Source organism: Neolamprologus multifasciatus, chromosome 2 (genome assembly GCF_963576455.1).
Source record: "Neolamprologus multifasciatus chromosome 2, fNeoMul1.2, whole genome shotgun sequence".
Lineage (NCBI taxonomy): Eukaryota > Metazoa > Chordata > Actinopteri > Cichliformes > Cichlidae > Neolamprologus > Neolamprologus multifasciatus.
The window spans coordinates 35,915,242-35,938,973 of NC_140440.1; the positions used below are offsets into that span (position 1 = coordinate 35,915,242).

General features: G+C 38.5%; 1 protein-coding gene and 1 long non-coding RNA gene across 5 annotated transcripts in view; one reads left to right on the forward strand and one right to left on the reverse strand.

The window, feature by feature from the left end:
- LOC146524987 (uncharacterized) overlaps window positions 1–23,732 on the forward strand; it is a 358,835-nt gene that overhangs the window by 124,207 nt on the left and 210,896 nt on the right. The gene's annotated exons all lie outside the window — the stretch shown is intronic.
- The window catches only part of gfra4b (GDNF family receptor alpha 4b), a 64,019-nt gene continuing 50,137 nt past the window's right edge, over window positions 9,851–23,732 (reverse strand). For all 4 annotated transcript variants that reach the window (XM_085131100.1, XM_085131115.1, XM_085131107.1 and 1 more), the window contains 5 exons: window positions 23,131–23,476; window positions 21,863–21,972; window positions 20,859–20,993; window positions 15,568–15,728; window positions 9,851–13,767 (listed from right to left, as the gene is read on the reverse strand). In XM_085131100.1, the coding sequence (XP_084987226.1) occupies window positions 13,624–13,767; window positions 15,568–15,728; window positions 20,859–20,993; window positions 21,863–21,972; window positions 23,131–23,476 (896 nt within the window). In that variant the 3' untranslated portion in view covers window positions 9,851–13,623. The remainder of the gene's footprint in view (window positions 13,768–15,567; window positions 15,729–20,858; window positions 20,994–21,862; window positions 21,973–23,130; window positions 23,477–23,732) is intronic.

A 23,732-nucleotide genomic window follows, 5' to 3' on the forward strand; every position in this document is an offset into this window, starting at 1 on the left:
CACCACATTAACAGTCACTAACAAAGCGCCCAGGACAGCAATGAAATACTGCATTAATAAACTAATGTTCTGTGGTCAAGGGGTTCATCGCAAGTAAACGAGTTTGGCTTAGTGTGAACCATTAATCAAACCCCACAAGCACCCTGAGGGAAATAACTGTGGGGAAACACAAATACAAACACAGAAGCATTGTTCAATGAAACACAGAAATAAGCACAATGCTTCATCATGATAAATATTTGAACAGCATATGCAGAAATGCCTGTTGTGAACAGCAGTTTCATAATTCAGTACTGGATGACCTATATGAGAGTTGACAATATTTTACTGACTTAAAGCTATAAATGTATAACCAGTGTTGGGAAGGTTACTTTTAATGTATTCCATTACAGATTACAGATTACATGCCCCAAAATGTATTCTGTAACGTATTCTGTTACGTTACTCAATGACAGTAACGTATTCTGAATACTTTGGATTACTTAATATATTATCATGCTGTTTACAACTACATGAATGTACTATTGCTGTGATTTATTACTGTTACTGAAGGTCCGCGGCTCCGAACCGTAGTAAAGGGACCTCTGGCTAATACGGTGGGTTCTGTGTCGGCTCGTAGCTGAAAACTAGCTTTACTTTGTTGTCTGGGTCAACTTTGCTAGCAGAGACAGAGAGAGGCGTTGAAAGGCTGCTCCAACAGAACTTATTGTTTCAGAGGAAAACACGAACACGGTGTACAGTCGAGTCTTAATAGCTTACTTACAGCTGGGCTCGTCAGGCTCTCTTCTTGGCTGCAGTGGTTATTATTATATTTACATGCTTCCAGCTCCCGTTTCTGCTCGATGACAGCTCGTACTTTTCCTTTTTCTCCCTCCCTCGCTCACAGACACATAACGTGTATGGCAGTCCATTCTCCCTGCAGCACGGACTACACTGCCCATGATGCTACATTCTTTAGAGCTATACCTGTAGCATTCTGCCTATTAGCTTAGCACAACAACAACAACAGGCGCTCTCTCACCCAGGAAACACGCAGAGAGAGCGGCACCCTGTAACCATGGTAACCGTAACGCTGCCTGGAACAACAGAACGTAGCTGTCAAACAAAACCCAAACAGTCCTGACCCGCCACAATATGAAACAGGGAAGTACCGCCGTGTAATCCATTTATTTCAACAAAGTAACTGTATTCTAAATACCACCTTTTTAAACGGTAACTGTAACGGAATACAGTTACTCATATTTTGTATTTTAAATACGTAACGGCGGTACATGTGTTCCGTTACTCCCCAACACTGCATGTGGACACACATGTGGAGTGTTTATGCATATTGAACTGTCTTGGAAAACTTCCTTCGTGCTGATTCTGTAACTCCACATGTATGAACTATTTGCAGTGTCTTGTTGTATTGTTCCTGTTGACCTTTAATCAATACTTATGGTTTTAAAGATAAAATGTGTTATTATCACATGCTTATTGTCACCATTGACATAACAAAGTCATACAAACATTCACATATTTACAATAATGAGAGTCTGGAACCAAAAAGCCGTCATCAAACAGGCAAAATGAATAAGTGGTGTTTCATCACATACTTGTCTGATTTCATTTTCTGCTAAATGTTAGGTAGAAATAATATTTCTAAATAAGTGGATTCTGTTTAAAATGTTGGGTATGCTAATTTCAAGATTTCTCACTGATCAGATTATAATGACAGCCAGAATATCTGCTAAGGTTAAATTATTATGCGTGAAAATAAAAAGGTTTACCAAGTATGTCCTATCATCTGGTGCTCCAGAAGCAAAGAGTAGTAGTGCTAAACACACATAAAACTCTGATCCACATACAGTCTGATGATCATTACCTTCTGCAAACTGATTCACGATGACTCCTGACATCTCCCGTTCTTCCTTTTTGCTCTTCGTTTAGTTCTTGTGATGCAGGAAAAGGTCGTGATGTTGCAAAGAAAACTTAAGGAGAGCTGGAAGATGTTGCTGTTTTTTTAAGAGCTGCAGCTTGAATGGTCTTGCAAGCAGCTCCACAGGTAGAAGAGAGTTGGGTCACTACAAATAGCCCCTTAATGCCCTCTCTGCCAATCAGAGACGAGTTGGTTCTAAGTGCATAAAATAATGTGGAAAGTGGAATATTTAACGAAACTACTTTTAATGCAAACTGGGACTCTTTGCCATCTTAACATGACTGCTTTGTAAAAGTTTTACTGCTGTGTTAAACAGTGACTTCAAACTATTTTTCCCCAGTAAAGTGTTTATATGTATGATTCACTACAACATCACAGGCAGTCAAACCAAGGATTTCTAATTCTGCGTTCATTAGCACTATTTAAAGCTATATTTGCTATTATTGTAGATATCGGCATGTGTACGTTCATGCTTTTCTATTCCTAATTTTTGTAATCCAAGAAAAAAGTTATTGAATATGTTAAGTATACGTATAAATTCATTTTGTGTCAAATGCTACTCACTGTTGTGAATAATGAAAGCAGTTACTCGGGAAATAGTTTCCGTAGCCCATATTATCCAAATTCAGAGTAGTGTACGTCTAGTCCAGGTTTTCAGCAGTTCTCCGTGGCCACACTTTGGGAGCTGTTTAAGCCGTGGAGACGGACGAGGCACAATAATCCAAAGTTGCAAACAAAAGGACCAAATGAGCAAATCTCCTTGACTTCACCTCTTACAAGCTCGTCTCCTAAACCAATGGAGCTAAATTTAGTGCAATCATCTACCATCATGTGTAATTTGTAACTTATTGTGTGAGCTGCTTCAAACAAACCTCAGATCCATCAAACAGAGTACTCACTAAATGTTTTCCACATTATTATCACCACTTTCAGTCCGGGGGACAAAGGTTTAAGCGCATGAAGAGGACACTTAAAAAAATCTCTTCCAAAGTTGCTTGAACTTACTAACTCTGTTCAAATTGCTTCAGGAAAGCATTTTCACAGCAAGTTATCCAATTACTCGCCTGCTGTTCATGGCTGAGTCTACATTACAAATTATCCAGAATGATTTGATTGCAGCAGAATAGAGCTATTTATATCAGAACTGCCTGAATAAAAAAACAACAAAGTTCAAAGAAGTCTAAAGTGCATGTCTGCCAACATGCATACATACATACATGTAAAACTATAAAACGAAAAAAATAACCTTTTCTTATGTAGAAATATTTTAGAAATACAATTGTAGTAGCAATAAAGCCAGTTATCAGTCTTATTTGTGTTTATATTTTGGTGAATATTTTGTGTGGATAATCCTGCTGGTTGGTTGATAAAACAATGCGCTTTCATGGCTCTCAGATCAATCGTCAATTAACATCAGTGACAAAGCTAAAACTTGGATCTAGCATAAATTAGTCTGTTATTTTGGAAACCACAAAGAGTGCATGCACTATGAACATCAGTTAGCAGTGCTTTAAAATGCAAAGCGAAAGCTCACATAGCTACCCGAAATCTGTTTTCATTGTTGCTTGGTTCATGCCTGAAATGTGATAAGGAAGAGTATGAAGAGGTCATGAGGGCTTTGGAGTTAATGAGCAAACAATTAAGTAATTAGTGACCTTGTTTTGTGTTGACCCTGGCAGAAGTGTTAGCTATCTATAATAACCGTGGTGAGAAGTGAAGTGCAAGCTTTACAAAAAGGGGAGACATGATCATACAGATAGGTAACATGTTTTTCTGCTTCAATGCCTCAACAGACCTTTGGCATTGAGGCAGCGCTAATAAGGTGACAGGGACACGTGAAGAAGTTCTGCCAGCTTTGCAACGTAAGAGTGTTTTTGCACATAACACACAGAAGAAAATATATAATTTCCCTGTCAGCTTTTCAATAACACCTTTGCATCGAGGTCTCGGTTAATAAGTCTCTGTCAGAAAAGCACAACTCGCATAATTGTGTGAAAGCATACATATTTAAACAGACTGCAGCTTAAAAGTATTTCCATTATCACGTAACTTTGTTTTGTCATAATCCTTTGCTGTGTCTGTTTCCTTCTATTTTCAGTATGACAAATGTTAAACTGTGTGTTAGGAAAGCTCAATAAATGGCATTTGCATTTGCCATTTCCAAATGGCATTCCTCGCTGGTCTGTGTGAAACTTGACTTTTCTATATAAGTGTGTTTGAGCACCTGTGTAGACTCTCAGGCTGTTTCTCCGGGGGTTGCCATGACTGCAGAGCCTTAATTATTGCAGATTGCTTTAAGATGCTCTGAAATATCAGAGCTACAAAGAGGCAGCTGTGTGAGAATGTCACTCTTAGATAGTATATACAACAGGCTTCATTTCATTGACTCCAGCACTGATGAGACTGTGATCTTAACATTAAGAGTGATGGAGTCTTTGTGTTTCAGTCTGGAGAAGCGGGAGTTGTACTACTCCTTAAACCCATTAGAGGGCAGTATAAACCCAGCTGAGTCTCTCAAAAATGAAAAACCACTGATAATATTTTATTGTTTTTCAGTTTTGATATAAGGAATTAATTAATGTTATACAGAAAATAACAGTGATTCCTGTGAAGTTTACAAAGCATAATCTTTTTAGTGTTGTTGATCACGTCAGCTCCAGGACGGATTGCTTCTGTGTTTTGATTGTTAATTGCATCTTTCCTTGTGGTACCCACACTTACACTGTAGTTGTGCTATGGTGAGTACTCATTATAGAGTATCTTTAAAAGAGAGATTAAAAAAACAAATCACAATTAGAATGATTGCAGAGATTACTGGCTCAACTATCAAGTAGATTCATAAAAAAATTACTATTTTGATAACTGATAACAGTTTTTTATATTAACAAGGCTCTTGGAGATTGAAATTTTGGATTTTGTGTGTAGAAAAGGCTCGTTGTAACATTCACAGGGAAAGATGGAGAATGCACGCTTGGGTTTTATAAAGGCTGACTAGATCAGGCAATGAAGTACCAATGGACAGGTGCTGACTTGGCTTACATCTGGAGCTAAAGATGTTGAAAGGTTTCCCAGCAATATGTGTAAATCTGCAGAAAAAGAAGAGGCAGACAACATGCCAGCCTCTAGCCCGTATCGTTGCCCATGCAGAGACTTTTCTTCAGGCCAAATAGCTGCTCGCTTTAATCTGACTGGCTTCACAACAATGATAGTGACTGAGTGAGGGCATGGCTGGTATCAGACGTGGATGTGAACTGACATCCTCGTACACTCAGCCCACCACACTGTTGCCTTCAGAATGTCTCATTTAGCAGCAGAGCAGAAATACAGATAGAAATGCTCAGAGAGATTACTGTCAGTGGTTCAGCGGCGAGACTTAGAATCAGCCAAAATGTGTTTTTTGGCCTAATTTGAATGTGTGTCTATCTGCAACTTTTACTAACCAATAATATGCACAATGATGATGTAATGACACCTTTATGTTTGCTCTGGAAAATCATTTATCTCATTTCAAACCTTTTTTCTGGAAGTTCTTGCTTTGCCATTCAAGAGTCATTTGTTGGAAATGTAGTGAGGTTTTTTTTTTTTTACCTCTGTGTCATCCAATTAATTGCACTGGAGGTTATGCTTCTGTTGCTCCTGCTCCTTTCAAACCAAAAACACACTTTCCTCCAATTAAACCCCACGGGAATAGAAATAACCATGGGTGAAGAGTTTCATTTAATTATTGCACTTCAACTTGACTTGTGCTATCTATTTATAGTGCCTTTCTGAATGTACCTATTACATTTACATGAAGAGCTGCACTGAAACTGGAACAGGAACCTTTTGCAAACGTGTGTTGACGGTGTTTTCAAAAGAAAAACAACATCATGTTTTTAATCAGTCGTTCGCTTTTAACAAACACGATTTCCCATAAGCCCTAGACATTTGCCATCTAAAGATCACAACTACACATGAGAGGCAAGTCAGGAAAGGAAAGGTTCACTGCTGGTTCAACCATTTCTAAAAGCACAGTAGCACAGAGAGGACAGGGAGGAGCAAATATGTTTGAGGGTTGCTGGACCCCAGAGATTAAAACCAAGAGGCTAAAAGTTGGAGAATTTTGCTGAGGTGGGGGTGGATGAAACTAAGATCAAATGAAGCAGTGTACATTTGTCTTTCACATGGGCCATTGATTGATTTATTTTTTTCATAAAAAAGTAATCATTGTTAAAATCAAACATTTCCATTTTTAGCTCATCTGGACAAAGATTCGACTTAAAACGCTTTTTTTAAAGTGTTTTAAATATGTTAATTTCATTTTATGATGATTTTGAAGTAAAAAGAAGTAAATGAAAAGATCTGTTTCTGTTATTTAGCTGAGACTCACTAATAAAACCAAGAGGTTAAGAGAAATTTAACCAGCTTCACCTGAAATACTGAGACAATTGCCTCAGGAGAAGGAGCATTTGTTCAGAAAATGGCCTCCACAGGGAGAATTTTAAGTATGTAGGAATAGTGAGCTCCCATGAGAACTCAGTTGGACCCATAGGATTAAAGGCCATTGAAGGATTGGTGAATAGTGGGCAGTCATTACTGTCCAGCTGCTCTCCCTCTGATGCTGTTCTGCTCCAGGACCTGAATGCAGCTAATACAGTGCAGCTGCTGGTAACTGTAACACGTTAAAACATAGTGGACCTTTAAGTGTAAACGCTTACATGCATCTATAACCCCATAAGATATATCCATACATCTAAATCTACACTGAATTCCCGTCTATCAGAAAACATGGTAGAAATCAAAGCAAAAATTACATTTGACTTCTTTGTAGTTGTCCATGCATTCTCACATGGACACATTTAATGACACAAAAAGCAGATGTCTGCAGACGTACACCTACAGGCTTTACACACACAGCCATGAATAAGCAGGCTTGCATTGAAGCACAGATGCGAGTGGATGAAAGTGAATATGCACATGGAGGAGCTGTGCAACACTGTTTTTTAACCTGTGAAGACGTTTTTCACATTTTACATTATAATTCAGTTAGTTTTGGTTTCATGTCACAATTATATAAGATCCCTGCCCACGCCTTATCATCACAAATGATGCTCAGGGCTCCTTTTACTTGATACTGATTGGTCTGTAGACGAAAGCTGAATTAGCCATTGTGTTGTTCTTCGCCTCGTCATCTGTTGGCATTTGACTACATGCTACTTTGTGTACTGTTTGTATGATGCAGCATAACAAACGTATCCGTAGTTACGTGTCCATGGTCTGGAGAGATTTACGACCTATAATTTTGGTGTGGAACGTGAATGCTTGCTGTCAAACAGTTCATGCTGCAGCTACTTTTTAAAAAAGAAACATCAATCAAAAATAATAGATAAACTCTTTTTTTTACTTTATAAGTTTTACTTATTTTTTATAAAGACACAGTCCCTCATAAAATCATCTCAATCACAATAACTAAATCTTTATGAATAGAATGACATCTGGCAGATGCTCCAGCACAAACATAACCCTGAATTGGACTGGTGGAAGAAAATCTGAGTATTTTTCATATCATGGTAATAAAATATAAACGTGTCTGTTCACTGTCATACAGTCTGGCTGGCAAATGTCACAGTCCTCTATAATAATAACCTGCATTAGATTTTCTTGTTGTGACTCTTGCAGTGATGCTTTTCAGACGTAATATTGTAAAACTGTAATACTGAGTCCGAATACTGAGTCTGACTCATTAAAACTCTGAACACAATATTCAGGGGCATGGGGGGCGCAGTGAGGAGATTCTGGGGTTGTACTTGCTGGAGGCTTTTTTGTCTGGTGTTTTTACATTTGCTGTTTCCTTCAGGTGCTCTAGTTTTTTCAAACAGATGAAAGACACGCGTGTTGGTTAGAAATTAGCAGTAGGTGTGGATATACAGCTACATTTATACCTCTGTGAAAGAACAGTGAGTATATTTTGTGAGTGTTGTGATTTTGTTACATTTATCTGTGGAAGTAAAATTACAGAAACTAACAAGTCATTATACCTTTGAAAGGCTAAATGGAAACAATTGTCATGATAATGTTGTGAGCTATTAATATATTTTTCTTCTGTGTTTACAGCAGCTAGTTGCAGGTAGCAGTCTCACTTTAGCTTGGAAACAGAAGACAAACACCAGAAAATAACACGGTAACCTCATGGAGTTTGAAAATACTACAAGTGAAACTTTGTGTTGAATTGATGCAGGTAAAATGATCCACTGGTAAATGGCGAGAAGTTTTAACACCCTGGGGCAGAATTTGATTGCTGTTATTGATTGCTGTTCGATTCAGAGCCACCACTGGGTGGAAACTGCAGTGTACGGAGGGGCAAGGGCAAAAGGGGTGAATGAATCTAAGTGATAGTCCCAAACACATGAAAGTTACAGAAAAATACAGATATATTAGAAAGGAATGAGGTTAGATGTAGAGGGAAAAACATCATATTTCTTCTTTTGTTTTGTGCTTCAGGATCATTTTACCTGCCCAATTTATATGGCAGATTTTTGATCTAGCGAAGCTAACCTGAATACCACAAATTGGGTTACTGACCCAAATGCTAAATCATATTTAATCTGAAAATAAATCTTCAAACCAGGATAGTGAACAAAATATATTGTCTTCACAGGCAGTGAGAGCAGTGCTGGGAAGGTTACTTTTAAAATGTATTCCATTACAGATTACAGATTACATGCCCCAAAATTTATTCTGTAACGTATTCCGTTACGTTACTCAATGAGAGTAACGTATTCTGAATACTTTGGATTACTTAATATATTATCATGCTGTTTACAACTACATGAATGTACTATTGCTGTGATTTATTACTGTTACTGAAGGTCCGCGGCTCCGAACCGTAGTAAAGGGACCTCTGGCTAATACGGTGGGTTCTGTGTCGGCTCGTAGCTGAAAACTAGCTTTACTTTGTTGTCTGGGTCAACTTTGCTAGCAGAGACAGAGAGAGGCGTTGAAAGGCTGCTCCAACAGAACTTATTGTTTCAGAGGAAAACACGAACACGGTGTACAGTCGAGTCTTAATAGCTTACTTACAGCTGGGCTCGTCAGGCTCTCTTCTTGGCTGCAGTGGTTATTATTATATTTGACATATTTGACAAATTGCATTATGGGTCATCAGGGATAAGAGATGATTCTAAACTAGGTTTGTTTTTTCCACGACGCTGCACAGTGAAAATGAAAATGCATCACTCATGGGGTAATGAGTCTGGTATAAATCAGCTGAGCAGTTCTGATATAATCACAGCAATCTGTTTATCATCCACATTAACTTTAAATTGAGCATTGTTCCTCACTGCCATGCATTATGTTGGAGGTCACTCCACTGACTTCATTATACATTCCTACGGTGTAACTGCACGATGATGCAAACAAGTGTTGTATTCTTCATTTAGTTCTGATAAAGAGCTTTGTAGGCTCCACATTTTTTACCATAAGTGGGGGCTCTCATCTGCAGTCATAACTCTGAGTCTTGTACAAATTGGATTTACCTAATTATTTTTTTCTCTTTGTTAACTTTCCAGCCTATCGTTCTTTTATCTCTGCTTTAAGTGAAAACTGCTATGTTTATTTTTAATTATTTAAAGTAACACGGACATAGAAGACATAGAAAAGGACAAAAGAGCTGTAGAAAAAAACAAACATGACATTGTGCAGCAGTTCTACTATGTGTGACTGTTTTTTAAATTGTATTTAATCAGAGAGTAAAATTCTTCAGATTAGGAATCTCTGTTGAAATGGTGTTCTGGGTCAATATTGATGAATAGGTTTTGTTAACCATAATGTTAGTCTTTAATATCTTTGGGAATTTTGATGTTATTAATTAGAAAAAAGTAGCGCATTAGGGATAACTAAACTTGTAACTTTGTATCATTTTAAGAGTAATAATCATTTATTATTCAAAACAACACAAAGAAAGTTTAATAGTCAAATAAGTAGTTAGTCTCATTTTTGTGTGTTGACAATTTTCCCAAAGATTTGTTTAATACGATATGTGTTGCCATTAAGATGTTTTCAAATTATCAGACAAAAAAGGGATATTTTGGAGCCAAAATGGCCAATAGACTGGAATTTTAATATTATATACAACTATTACTTTTCTACTTCTTGAATCATTTTCCTCAATCATCTGTCTCACCCAAAGATAGAACGAGACTAAGGCTACGTTCACACTGCAGGCGAAAGCGCATCAAATCTGATTTTTTGACCCTCTGCGACCATCTATCCGATCATGGTGTGACAGTGTGAACGGCACAAATCCGATATTTTCAAACCCGATCTGGGTCACTTTCATATGTGGTTCTGAATCTGATACATATCTGATGTTTTAGAAAGCGACTGCTGTGTGATGGTCATGTCGCATTAAATCCGTCTTTTACGTCACTGACACAAGACAGACGCCAATTATCAGCGCCAGAGAAGACATCGCGAACGCTTCCTGGACATCCGGTGAAACTGCTGGGAAGACAATGTTGGAGAAACGTGAACATTTTCTTTGTACTGTATAATCTGCAGATTCTGACAGAAATCTGCAACTATCCTTTGAATAAGGATAGTTGCAATAAGGATCATTATTAGGTTATTTACATTATTATGTAAATAACAAAATAACTTAAAGCAAAACTGGGAAACGTAAAGTCCGAAGTCTTTATATTAAGGTCCATCAGTCAAACATACTGTTGGTCTGGGTCTAAACAGAGCGCGTTGTGTGTGACGTCTTCTTTTGCGCATGCGGCCGCTTTGAGCGTTCACACTAGAGCGCGTTTGCTGTCACATTTTATTTGTAGTGTGAACGAGCAGACAAAAAAATCGGATTTGATCAAAAAATTAAATTGAGCATCAAGACCTGCAGAGTGAACGTAGACTAAGGGAGCCGGAGGTCCAACCACCAAGCTTCTGATTAGCAGAACTATCCAGTCATAGTGTAACAAATCCCCAAAATAATAAGTAGACCATATGTGAGGCATATACAGTTTAATAAAAGCTACCATACTACCTACGTGTGTGTGTGTGTGTGTGTGTGTGTGTGTGTGTGTGTGTGTACCCAGTCTTGATTGCAATGTTTGCAAAGGTAATTTAGTCCATTGCTATTTTTAGCCTCGCTAACAAAACGAGTAGCTAGTCAGGGGATGACTGTGAACTTTGACTCTGTCTTGGACTTACTACCACATATAACTGCAAAAATAATATTTACATTTCCAACACCTACAATTTGAATTTGTTAGATGGTGCATGACACTTGATAATCATCAGCTTGAGCTAATGATCATCAAGCTCCATTTTTGTCTGCAAGCAGAGTTACACCATAGCAAGTTCAGTCGAATCACCTTCATTTCAACTTTACAATGAACTCAATTTATAGTTATTTATATATTTGAAGTTGCCTTATTTTTGAAGAGGTTTGGCAACAGGCACAATGAATATTTCTAATCTTGCTAATTTCTTTCTTTTTTACATAAATAGCTGGATTAGGCCCACAGCAGTTTATTGGTTGATATTTTGCTTAACCAATATCTATCAGCATTTATATGTCTGAAACAAAATTGACTCATTTATATCAGAACATCATGAAATATTGGCATTGCTTTCTGTCTTAAACATTAGTTTGTCTCTAATTTAGTTGTAAATGATCTTTACTTCCATTCAAAGATTATTAGTAAGAAGCACACTGAACTTTATCATGGCAGTGTTTGGAAATGTTTCATTTTGCACACAATTATGAGCAAACACGCATTCGTTTAGCCGGCTGTATGCAGTAAATCAACAAAACGTGTTGGCATTTGTTATATTCCATAAATGTATGCAAATTTAATTCATTTTGCAATTTTTACAACAAGATAATTCAGCATTTTATGTCACAGCTTATTTACTGAATACCGATAATTTTCTGTTTAAACCAAATGCAAAATGTAAATACTGGTAAAGGACGAATGTTTATAGTGACTGTCTGCAGAAATCAGCAAATCAGCCAGATTTTACTTTTACTGCTGAGCATTACAGCAGTTCCAGTTTTCAAAGCTATACAGGATTCTCAGAAAAAAAGGATCACTCATGAGTCATTTCACGGCAATTCGTGTGTGTGTGTGTGTGTGTGTGTTTACTCTGTTGAGCCTCTTATGAATAAGGGCTTTCCTTTAAAAAAATATGTTTTGCAACATGTTCAGCTATGATGGTTTAAATTAGTGAATTTTGTATTTTCTTATTTAGTCTTTGGCAGTAACATGTAGCACTAGTTGTATCTACTGTTGGTAATAGCTAGTAAGTGCAGCAAAAATCAATACAGTTTTCAGATAATTCACTTATTTAAGTATGTATAATTAATATATTGAATGCCTTTTAAATTAGTTTCAAATAGCCGTTAAGGAATTCGAAGCAAGATATAAGTGCATCTCCAATATGAAGCAATTTATCGGCTTAAGGGCTGAATTATGATGTAAATCCTGTTATATTCTTACTTCAAATAATCACTCGATAGCACCTCATAGGTTTTATGACTATAGTTTAGCTGTCAGTGGTTCTCAAACTCTGGTGAGTGTAAAAAATATGGAGTGAAATTGTAACCTAATAGTGTTAACTTCCACAGCACTAAACTTTGCTAATTTAATTAGAAAAGGTTGAATAATAGCAAAATGTATTCATAATGATCGGAGAACTTTTATTTGCTGCTCCTCTGGTTGGCATGTTCTCAGAACAGGAAATACTGAATCATTCATTACTGTCAAATCTCTAACAGGCTCCCTACTGGTGTTGGTGACACCTCAATAAGTAAAACCATTCCCTTTGTTCTCTGGCACAAAAATTCAGAGCTCTGTCTAGAAATGGTCACTTACACAATGAGAAACAAAGGGCCATTGCACTCACAAACACAAAGCACAGCAGCTACAGGTAAAGAGTCTCAACTTCTCTGGTTATTTCCTTTCAAGTCCCAGAAGTCACCTTCGCTGATAAAGACCAAGGACTTTTATTTTCTATCAACAGCTTCTGAGGTTTTAGCGATAAAGAGTGAAATGTTGCTGGGGAGTTTGAGAAAGGGACAGTTTCAATGGAAAAGATGATGATGTCAAGGTTTTTCTTATGTTCTCTTATTCGCCACATCTCTTCTTGATAGTTGTGCTAGACATTTTTGGAATCAGTGCATTAGTCCAGGATGTCTGAGTGAAATGCAGCTCTGCTGTCTCGTGGTTGCTCGACAGTACTGCTCAGGTATAATGGTCCTCTTTCACTCAGTTGCAGAGACAGCAGCTTTCTGAACACTTTATCCACATACAAAGTTTTCTCCAGTCGTTTTTCAGAACCATATTTAAACAAGAGCCTCTGTTTATAATACAAATCTTCACAGTACATACTTCATGTCTAAATATCATACACATTTGTTATATTATAACTGAATAGAGATACACAGAGATAGCTGAAAACTTAGCTAGTCCACAGAAGCAGCACCTTGACTTCATTTCAGCTTGATCGCAATAATATACAAATGCACAGACACACCTGTCTGTCAAAGGCTCCCACACTCAGAATGAGGACTCTGACAGGTGGAACTATTTAGACAGAAAAATAGAAGAACAGAATCGCTGTACAAATTTAGAGGGAGGAATAACACGGTCCACTTCCTCTGAACTGCACAGGTCCTCCCATTTGCTTGGTACTAGGAGAATCCTTGGCATGCCCCCCTGTGCTCTTTAGCATTCATTGATAAGGATTTGAAGGAGTAGCAACAGCAGGCTGAAGGCAGCTTGAAGCATTAGACTGTGAGGTGAGGCAGCGTTTAGGAGGCTGTTAGATGACATGGTGGAGTGGCCCACCAGTAATTCATTTCCCAAGACCTGGAAGGAGACAGGAAAGTTAGTCTTTTCATCTTTCCGTGACTTCTGATCTCTTTAATTGTTGTAAACGCTTTGAGTTTCATGTGTCTGCTCATATAAAAGCAGATTAGTGATTAGGTGCCAAACACAGATATGAATTAATAATTGTGTCATCTCTTGTCAAATACACATTTATCTCTTCATTTTCAGTAAAATTAAAATACTTGTTCAGGATACATCCTGGACCTGGAATGTGGTTCATACCTGATGTGTTCATTTGATTTCCCCACCTCCTGGTCTAGTCTGTATAGGAACCTGCTATTCAGCAGCTTCTGTACTATATCTCTACCTAAAGTATATATAAACTATTCAGTAACCAGTTTGCCTTAAATCTATCGTGTTCCACTCCCATTGAATCTTTACATATTTATTTTCTTATTTCACAACAAGACACTCAAAGTAAAGTTTTTAGGTAACATCATTGTATACAAAAGCTATGCAGTGAAGCAATGGAGCCCAAATTTGCACTTCCCAATGCAAATACAGGCAGACACTTGGGTGAAAAACCCCATCAGCTGGGACTCTCCTACAGACTGTGGTGGAGGACAAACTTAATGATACCTTTAAACTTTGCTTTTACATGGAGAAAGGGAGAAAAGGATTCAGCCTGAAGACAAGTGAGCAAAAATGTGGAGCTTAATGGTTCATAAGTTGTAAAAAAAAAAATCTTTCTATAACTAGAATCTATCTGTTATTGTACCTGTTTAGGGATTTGTAATGTGACTACATTCACAAAAGTAATAAAAAGGACAATTTAGCTTTGCTTTGGGTTCAGCGTAAGGACCGAAGTAAAGATAAAGTGGAAGCGAGAGCTGCTGAAATGCAGTGAGTAGTTAGGAGACCCTCACACACACAATTGTGTTTTGAAATGGTTTCTGTGTCAGATTAGGTCATCATAGTCAAAGATGTAATATATTAATTATATTGTAATATATTATACTTAATGTCCTCCCCAAGAAAAATGGCTGGCTGCAGTGCTACTGCATTTCGTTGCCCTGTACCTGTGACATGTGCAATGACAATAAAGTTGAATTCTATTCTATTCTATTCTACATTGGACCTTGAACATGCATAGCCTGCTGCACATGGATGTGTCAAAGACTAGCTGCAGTGGTCCATTGAATATTTCTGTGTGCAACTTACATTTTTATGAATAACATTTAACCTAGGCGCCACAGATCATCACTTGGCAATGAAAACAGTATTTTTTATACTTCTCATTCTGAATAAAGAGAGTGAACTTGCTATTGTGCAGTATGTGTGTGCAGAAGTTAAAATGCACTACATATTTATTTGCACTGAAATGAATTAACAAAAAGGTAAACCTTATTTCGAGACTTCCTAATCAGCCCCCCATGTCAGCTTGGTTAGGCTATTATCTGGCTAGTATTGTGTTGCCTAATGCAAGTATTAGCAGCAGTGTTAGTTATAAAAGTGTCCCATGATGGTCCTTTATAAGGGTGAATTCAAATGTCTTGATGCATGTTCAATCATCCAGGTAAGTAAAACTCCAAAAGTTGATCCTGTTCATCTGGACGTAGCGTTTTCAGGTGACGTCTTCAGACTGATGAGTGACGAATACTGATGAACAGAATCAACTTTTGGAGGTGAATTCAAATGTTTATACCTTAAAAAATGGTCATATTAGCACGATTTATGTCAACAATGTTGCACATCTGAGAAACGCTTTAGTCAGAAATGGTTCACTTCTAAACGTGGATTTTGTAGATGCAAGAAAAGAATGACGGGAAAACTGCACACCTGTGTTGGTATTATTGTATCCAGAATGTTCCTCATAGTTTCTATGGTTCCAGGTGGAGAGGTGGTGCTGCTGTGTTCTCCTCTGCCTTGGCTGGCTGTGCTGTACTGGCTGTGAGTCGGCTGTTGGTCTGATTCGCTTCCAAACATCATGAACGCATTACCTGAAACATTAGATATAGCAGTAAAAATGTTGCTATTCCTCAGCAGCACCTTGGTGTTTTCATTGAGTTACATTCATGTCTTATTCAGTCATGACAGATGCCTCCTGTTCTGCGTTGTAAATCTTGCATAAGAGGTTCTCCGAGGCCAAGGCCAGTTTGGATTTGGACAGCATAGGAGAAAAGGAAAAAAGAAAGGCGAAAATACTCAGTATTCTCTTCAAGTATCCAAACTGCACCTGCCTCTCCACATCGACCTCATTAACACTTAGACCGTTTGCACTGGCCAAATAACTGTGAGACGTCTCTGTATCTGTTCTAGGCAGGGGGCCGAGCAAAGACTGGCCAAAGATTCACCTCGTTACCAAAGATATTCTCAGTGTGTACAGGTTCTGTGATAGATATGTGCTTGCTAGGGTCAGTAATAAGGACATTCATTATTTACACTCCGGAGCAGAGGTCATGAAAATATGAAGGAAAGAGAGGAAGTTTGCATGGAAAACAAAGAGACTAGAGAAACACATAATGCAAATACATGTATGGCAATGGTGACAAATTTATGTTGTGTCAGCTGAGAATGTCTGAAAATTACAGTTTAAAAAAGCATTATATGCATTATATATATATAGAGACATTTCAACAAATATCAGCAAGTTCTGCAAGGAAATCTGTAGCATCCTTGTTATGGCTGCAGATAATTAAAGAGTGTGTCAGTGCAAGTTTAACAGCTTCAAGCACCTTTGGTTTGCAACACTATAAAAATAAAGTCTGGCCTATGTTATCTTATAAAGGTAAACAACAAAATGCTCACTATGTCAACAGACGTATCAGCATTGTTTCCCTCATTAAATAACAGGAAACCTGGCAGATTACAGTAAATGCATGTGCAGATGTGTGTAAAATACCTTTAAATTTAACAATGAAGAGTAAGTTAAAAGAATAAATATAAAACCATATTTCAAATGCAGCCTATACTTGCTAATTTGATAGTATAGATAGTATAGTACAAATAGGTGCTCTGTTTTAATGATCAGATATCAAGGTCTAAAGAACAATAACATTATTTTAAAATTTCTAGCAGCCCAAGATAAACAAAAAATGGATAAATGTTGTGTCTAAGAATTTGTATTTCTTGCTCACCTCTGAACAAAAAAAAGAGTTTAGAAAAGTAGTGGGTAATTAATTTTTTCAAGGGGCCACATGAGAAATTGTGACTGTCCCAGTGTCTCATATGGAACCTCGGGAAAATTAATTGTCCTTTCCTGCTTTAGATACTTGTAAAAACCTCTTTCTATCCACCGAGGTCTGAGGGATCTTCCAAGAATGGTGTGATTATTTTCCAGAGAGCTGATTGGTCAGGAGACCAATTATTTAGTTATTTTGCACATTTATCTCTTTTTTGATCACTTTAACACACCTGGGGAATTAAAACAGTTCTTTAAATAGGCTAATAATTACAGGGTTGCTTACATATAATTCAGTTAGAAGTGACTGTCTGAAAGAGCAGGTGGGATTACCAAGGAAACCACATAAAATGATCATACAAAATTTTAAAAAGTGTTTTGTTTCATTCATAAATGAAAGAATCAAAGAAAGAATGAACCAGAGGCAATGAGAAAGAGCACACTCTGAATTGAGACCCTTGATTTAAATCCATCTCTCTCTGTGCCAGTGATGAAGTAGAAAACATTTTCTCACTGAATCCCAACAGCTCCATCCTATCATTATGCCTGCCATGGAGCTTAATTTGGTTTTTATATCAAGCCCCTTGAATGTCCTGTATTACAGGTTATCAGTGAAAATTATACTGATTAATAAATGCAATTTTTGTGTTTTATCTTACAAATGAAATTACGCTGCTCAACCAGTTGAGTGGAAGGATGTGAAACCACAGAAATCAGAGCGAGCCAGCAATTTGGAAAAACAGGATTTGTTTCAGCTCTACAGTTGCAGGTTCTGTCTTTTTAAACTTGTGCCAGACGCAGTTCAATTTCACATAAAGTAATGTGCTATATAGTGAATATAATATGAAATATAAATGAGCAAAATTGTTAATATCCCCAGTAAGTCTCCCTGAAGTTTAACCCCTAACTTCACTCTGTAAACACTGAGTGGGTGGATGGAGCAGGATTTGTTTCTATATGTGTACCTGCATGCATGCTCATTTCCATCTTTCTGCTGATTTTCCTGCACAAGTTCCCAACAGTGTTACATTTCAAGCACTTACACCTGTCATCCTGCACATTTTACCCTCTTTTTTTGGGAACTACTCAAATCGACTGCGAGTCAGTGGTGGAACGCAGCACTTCGCCTGTTACTGTGTATCCATCAAGACAGTGAAAAGATTTTGAACTCAGACATTGTAGAAGAGAGGCGAATTTGGAAGATAATGAATGCAAGGCCTTTTGCTTTTATTGGATAGGACAGTGTAAACTCTAGTTAGAAGGGTGGGGAAGGAGTGTATGTGTGTGTGGGGTAACCCATGGGAAATGGTCTGGGGCAGAGTCAAACTCAGGCCCCTGCAGTAGCGTTAAGCCTACCTGCTCAACCATCCGCATAACTTTTTGCTGAGCATTGGGGGGGGGGGGGGGGGGGGGGGGGGGGAGTCAAGATCTCTGTCTAAATAAATCAATCTGGGTAAATTGCCAGATGATTAAACATGCAACTATTTTGCGGGTAATACCTGAAATGATTAAAGAAAATCAACAGCCTATTTATGCAAAATAATTCATAATTTTATTGGGGTTATATTGGTTGGGTCTGATTATTGGGGGGGTCATAACTAGGGCTGCACAATATTAGGAAAACCTGCGATGTGCGATAACTGTGATCAATATTGCGATAACGATATGACTTGCGATAAAATTAATTGCAACACAAAACAAAAAAACAAATACATAATTTCCGTTTTACTGCAACAGTTTTAATTAAAGAAAGCTGCTGTATTAGCAGTGTAACAACAAAGTGCACTTTAACATTGAAACACTGCCCCCATAAAATTTTTCTGAGGCTTGAATTCTGAAAGACATCCTTCCCGGTCTCTAGAATTAGTTTTAAATAAACAGAACACACTTGTCGGTCTTCTTTAAGACACCAGCTGGCCAGCACCTCACGTAATACACGGGCTATATTTTCATTAGTGTGAGAGTTTGGAAAATACACAGTCTCTTAGACACTGAGTCTTCGGTGAGGAAGTGCACTGTGAAACTCATATATGGCTCCGTTGTACGACTTGACCATAGGTCTGTAGTGCTTGCGTAGTTTTCAGCTTGGCTCAGTTCAAACCTGACGGTCTTGCGGCATGTTTCGTACGTTTGTGGAATGGCGACGTGGGAAAAGTAGTTTCGTGAGGGGATGCGGTATCTCCGGTCCACTTTATGTATCAGACTGCTGAAGCCCTCTCTGCTAACTGTATTTATAGGCATCATGTCTTTGGCCAAAACATGTGTAATGGCCTCTGTTATTTCTTTGTAGCGCTTCGACGTTTTCTCATAAGGAGTTCCACTTGAAAAACTCTGATACAGAGACGGCTGTTGGACTGCGGCGCTCTTTGTCTTAACATTAGCAACATTAGCTAGCCCTAGAACTCTTCAAACAGTTCTCTGTGGTTGTTGAAGATGATGGTGGAGATTAGTCGTGTTTCCTCTGGTGGTTGCCACGAGTGTTCGGCAAGTTTTGCAGAGCACCTGTGTTTGGAGAACGTCGCCTTTATCAAATCCAAAGTACCTCCAAATAAGCGAGGTACTTTTTTTTAGCCACGAGTTCATAGTCAGTAGCGTTCTCGTCATGCGTCTCGCTCTCAGCCATTACAACTCTGACTCGTTGCTGCAGCGTTGTTTACTCCCCACCTACGTAGGAGGCGGGCCTCTAATTCATATGATTGGTTAATGCTGTGAAGGGCTCTATTCGACTGGTCAAATGTGTAAAAGGGTTTCTTAGATTGGTAAATTCTTTAAAGCACGTGTGTAAACATTTTAAGGTGCCCAATTATCGCAGTTTACGCCGTCTTTTGCGATGGGCCCATCGCACAGGCCGATATCGCGATGACAATAAATTTTTGATCTATTGTGCAGGCCTAGTCATAACCCCCCTAACCCCCCTGGAAATTACGCCCCTGTGCTCAACCGTTTAAGGTATAGCAACGCATAAGACAAGGATGAGCTTGACCATAATTTATGCCGAGAACAAGCCCAACACCAGCAAGGAGAGAAAACTGTTGAGCAACCCTGCAGACCTGCCAGCATGGTGCAACCAGGACCAGGACCTCAAATCTGATTAAGAACTTTTCATCCCAGATGCCACTAAAATTCATCACTATCAAGAAATGTTCCCTGTTCTAAATTCTGTTCTAGATCCAGTGACAACAAATATATAAGAGCTGCAATGTGTGACACAACAAAATGGGCAGGCAGTCACAGTATACTTTCATCAAGTGTAGGAAATACAAATGCAAGACAGCAAAACAGTCCCTCATGTGTCGTATAGATCGGCAGACATGAGCTATTTGTTTTCCAGAGTGGCATAAATCTGGTCCGTTTCACAGACGTAAACAGTCAGGAAACCTTCATTTATATTTGTTCAACATAAACACATTTCTTTCTGCCTACAGTATATCTTGATTATGATTGATTTTTCTTTTTTTATTACATTTTGTCACGAGTATCACTTCTGTACATGTGTTTTAACAGCAGTAAATTCTAAATATTAACCATACAATGCTCCAATGGTTGCCATTGAGAAAAAGTAAACATCCATAAACTGTCATGGTTGTACCCCGCGTCTCGCCCTGCGGCGGCTGGGAAATGCTTCAGCGCCAGCAAGTCCCTGACATGGATGAGCGGAAGAGAATGGATGGATGGTTGTGGTTGCATTGATTTAATAACACAATAAATGTTGGCAGAGTAACAAAAATATTGACATTACACAAGGGTTAACACCAGCAAGGGTTAATCTATAAACAAAACTTACAAAAAAGACGCATTAACCCTTTCTTTGAACCACATATCACCAGTTAAACAGGCTGCCAACAGCATAGTCTAACGATTTACTCCCAAATATCTCTAAATGAACACAATCCTACAACAAAAACTTGTGCACTTCTTTGTTGACATTAGAGTAAAAGGTCGCACTCACTGAGACAGATGTTGTCTGTGAAATATCCCAGGAAGTTCTCACACTCATCTCTCTGGCTCCCACTGGCTGAGCATGAGCACCACGGGGCTACGCTGGACGTGGAGTTGTCAACATAGTTGGGAGTTATTGTACTTCCTGCAGAGAGACAGCGCCAGGCGTCAATCAATATTAAATGTGCATTGCTTTTGACTTGTTACACTGTAATCATGATGCATTATTTTCTGAAGCCTTAATGGACTCTGCATTCCCCACACACTGACCTGGTGTAAAAGCATGGTAACATTATAACACCACAGGTTAGATTAGCTGCAGTCATATTAAGAGATAAGATAAGATAAAACTTTATTAATCCCTCAGGTGGGTTCCTCTGGGAAATTTGGTTTCCAAAAAAGCACAGCACCGACAAAAGTTACAGAGTTACAATATTATATAATAGAGTGATGCTGAAAAATGCTCCGATTTTCTCTTTTTGAGGTCACAGAAGTCTCTGGCATTGAGATCGTTTTCTGTTTGCCCCCCAACATAGTGTTGGTGGGATTTCAAGTACTTTAATAAATACAAGACAAGAATGAAAAAGCCAAGTGAGGGGCACCATTTGAGATTCTTGAAATGCATTAGCTCCTCTTTCCAGTGCATGGAAACAAAACGTCTGCTCTACCTGCTCTTTTTCTTTTCCACCTGTTATAAAACAGATTAAACCTCACTCTGTATGAAGAACTTCAGTTCTTTCTGTAATGAGAGATATTTATACTTCTACCATCTTATACCAAGCTGAACTTTGTCTTTTCGTTCTCCCACTCAATCTTAACCTGTTCTGTATTTATTAATTTAGCTGCTAGCTAGCTTTCGCTCACTGCGGTGCATTTGAGGCTGCACAGTTTTCTCTTTCCTCCTCTCTCCCAACATATGCCTCACATACTGTCTTTTTCCTCCTACAGGTGTTGATTTTATTTTTTCCACTGTGTGTTTTCGCTCTCCGTGTTACATTTCAGACGTTCACCTACCTATAAGCCCTGTGTAGGCGAGGAGGCAGGCTCCATAGTTGTCTTGCTTGCAGCCACTGGCAGATGTTTTGGACGGTTCACAGTCATACTGAAACTGTGCCAGACGAGACCTATAAAAACACAAAATGCATACTAGTTAGGAAGAACAGAGCTCAATATTTTTATCTAAAAGGTTTGCTGATTTCATTTTTACATATAATTTCTTACTCTAAGTAACTTAAGTTATAACTCAGTCATTTAATTAAGAGTTTGCTGCTCCAACATTAAAGAAATATTGCAGGCCACGGTGAAGAGTGAAAGCACTGAGCTGTAATGTGAAAGTGATAGAAAGAGTAATATATTTCATCCCCCAGACCTGGGATCATTAGTAAAGCCCTCTGAGTCTAATGGGGCTGTGGAAAAATAATGGCCATGACCAGAGATAGCAATGAGTGATAACTCTGATCCATCTGGCTCTTTATCTGTGCTAAATATTTAATGTGTTATTCCAACAGGCTCTCTGGGGTGTTCTAACCACTGGTGGTACAAAGCTTTAGGGTAAAACAGCAGGCCATTTGGTTGATTGAGTGGCTGTTTATTTAGTTTCAAAGAGCCATACTATTGAACAGCACTGGCCTAAATATGTATGGAGAATACAAGTAAAATCTATATCCAAGAGAAACAAGAGAAACTAGAGTATTTAGCAATATCAAAGCTGGAGTAAACTATTATCTTAGTGCCGTGTGTTGCTGTATCAAAATAAGATGCATAGAGATAAATGCTTTCCAACAAAAACTTTTACTTATGCAGGTTGCTGAAGAAAGCTGCATTTAGAAACTTTTATTTTTTTCTCCTTCTGGGAGAAAACGCCATCTGCAATTGATTAACTAGTTGGTAATACCCTCGTGCTTTCTCACCAGCTACCTCCTCCAGAGAGAAACTCTAACTTGATGTTAGTCTTGTTCTGCCCTGGAAAATTTACTTCAGGCTTGAATTAGCCTCTAGCCAGAACCTGTAGCAGGTGAAAAACTGGTTTTGGCTCCAAAGCAGAACAAGAAGTACAACCGTGAGCTCACTGGAGACGTGTCTGATTATATCTGCTGGTTATTTATTTCCCAAAAACTGAAAAAACTGTTGAAAAATAATATTTGTAAGCAGAAACCAATAACATGCTGATATTATATAAATAATTTACGGATGCAAGCAAACCTCCTTTATGTTTTGATGCATGCATTTGCCAAGTGGAGTCTGTTATTAGTCTATTATTACGTATTCACTTCTGTTCCTACCTGCACACATAGTCAGCTTTGCAGATCCTCATCTGTGCAATACAGTTGGGTTTATCCACCGTCTCATACGAGCAGCTGGGTACAATGGTCTGCCTTCGACGCTCTGCACAGGCTGTGTCCGTACACGGGCAGAAGAGCAGCTCATGTGTGTAATCAGCAGGAACACGGTCAAAGAACCTGCGCAGGGCCTTGTTGCATTTGGGCCGGTTGCACAGGCCTGACTTGGCAGTGGGTTTGATACAAGCCGAGACATATTCTGTGCGGAGCTTCTGGCACAAGTCGTCCACATTGCAAGCCTTGGCTGCATCCAGGCAGCGATTCACAGTTGTCATGCCAACATCAGAGTCTGTGGACGGAAGTAAGGTCAGTGACGAGGTTTCAACAACTAATCGAGAGGTTTGGTGTGTGTGTGAATGAGAACATAAGCATGAACTAGTTCACCAATTTATCCTGATGAGATGCAAACTCCTGTTGTTAAAACATCAGGAGTTTGCAATTGAACATCAGGTTTAAGGAGGAAGTGTGTGTGTAAACAAAAATTGGGGGATCAGAAAAACAGAAGGAGCATCAGACGAAGAGTCTGGCCTTCAGTGCTTTGAACA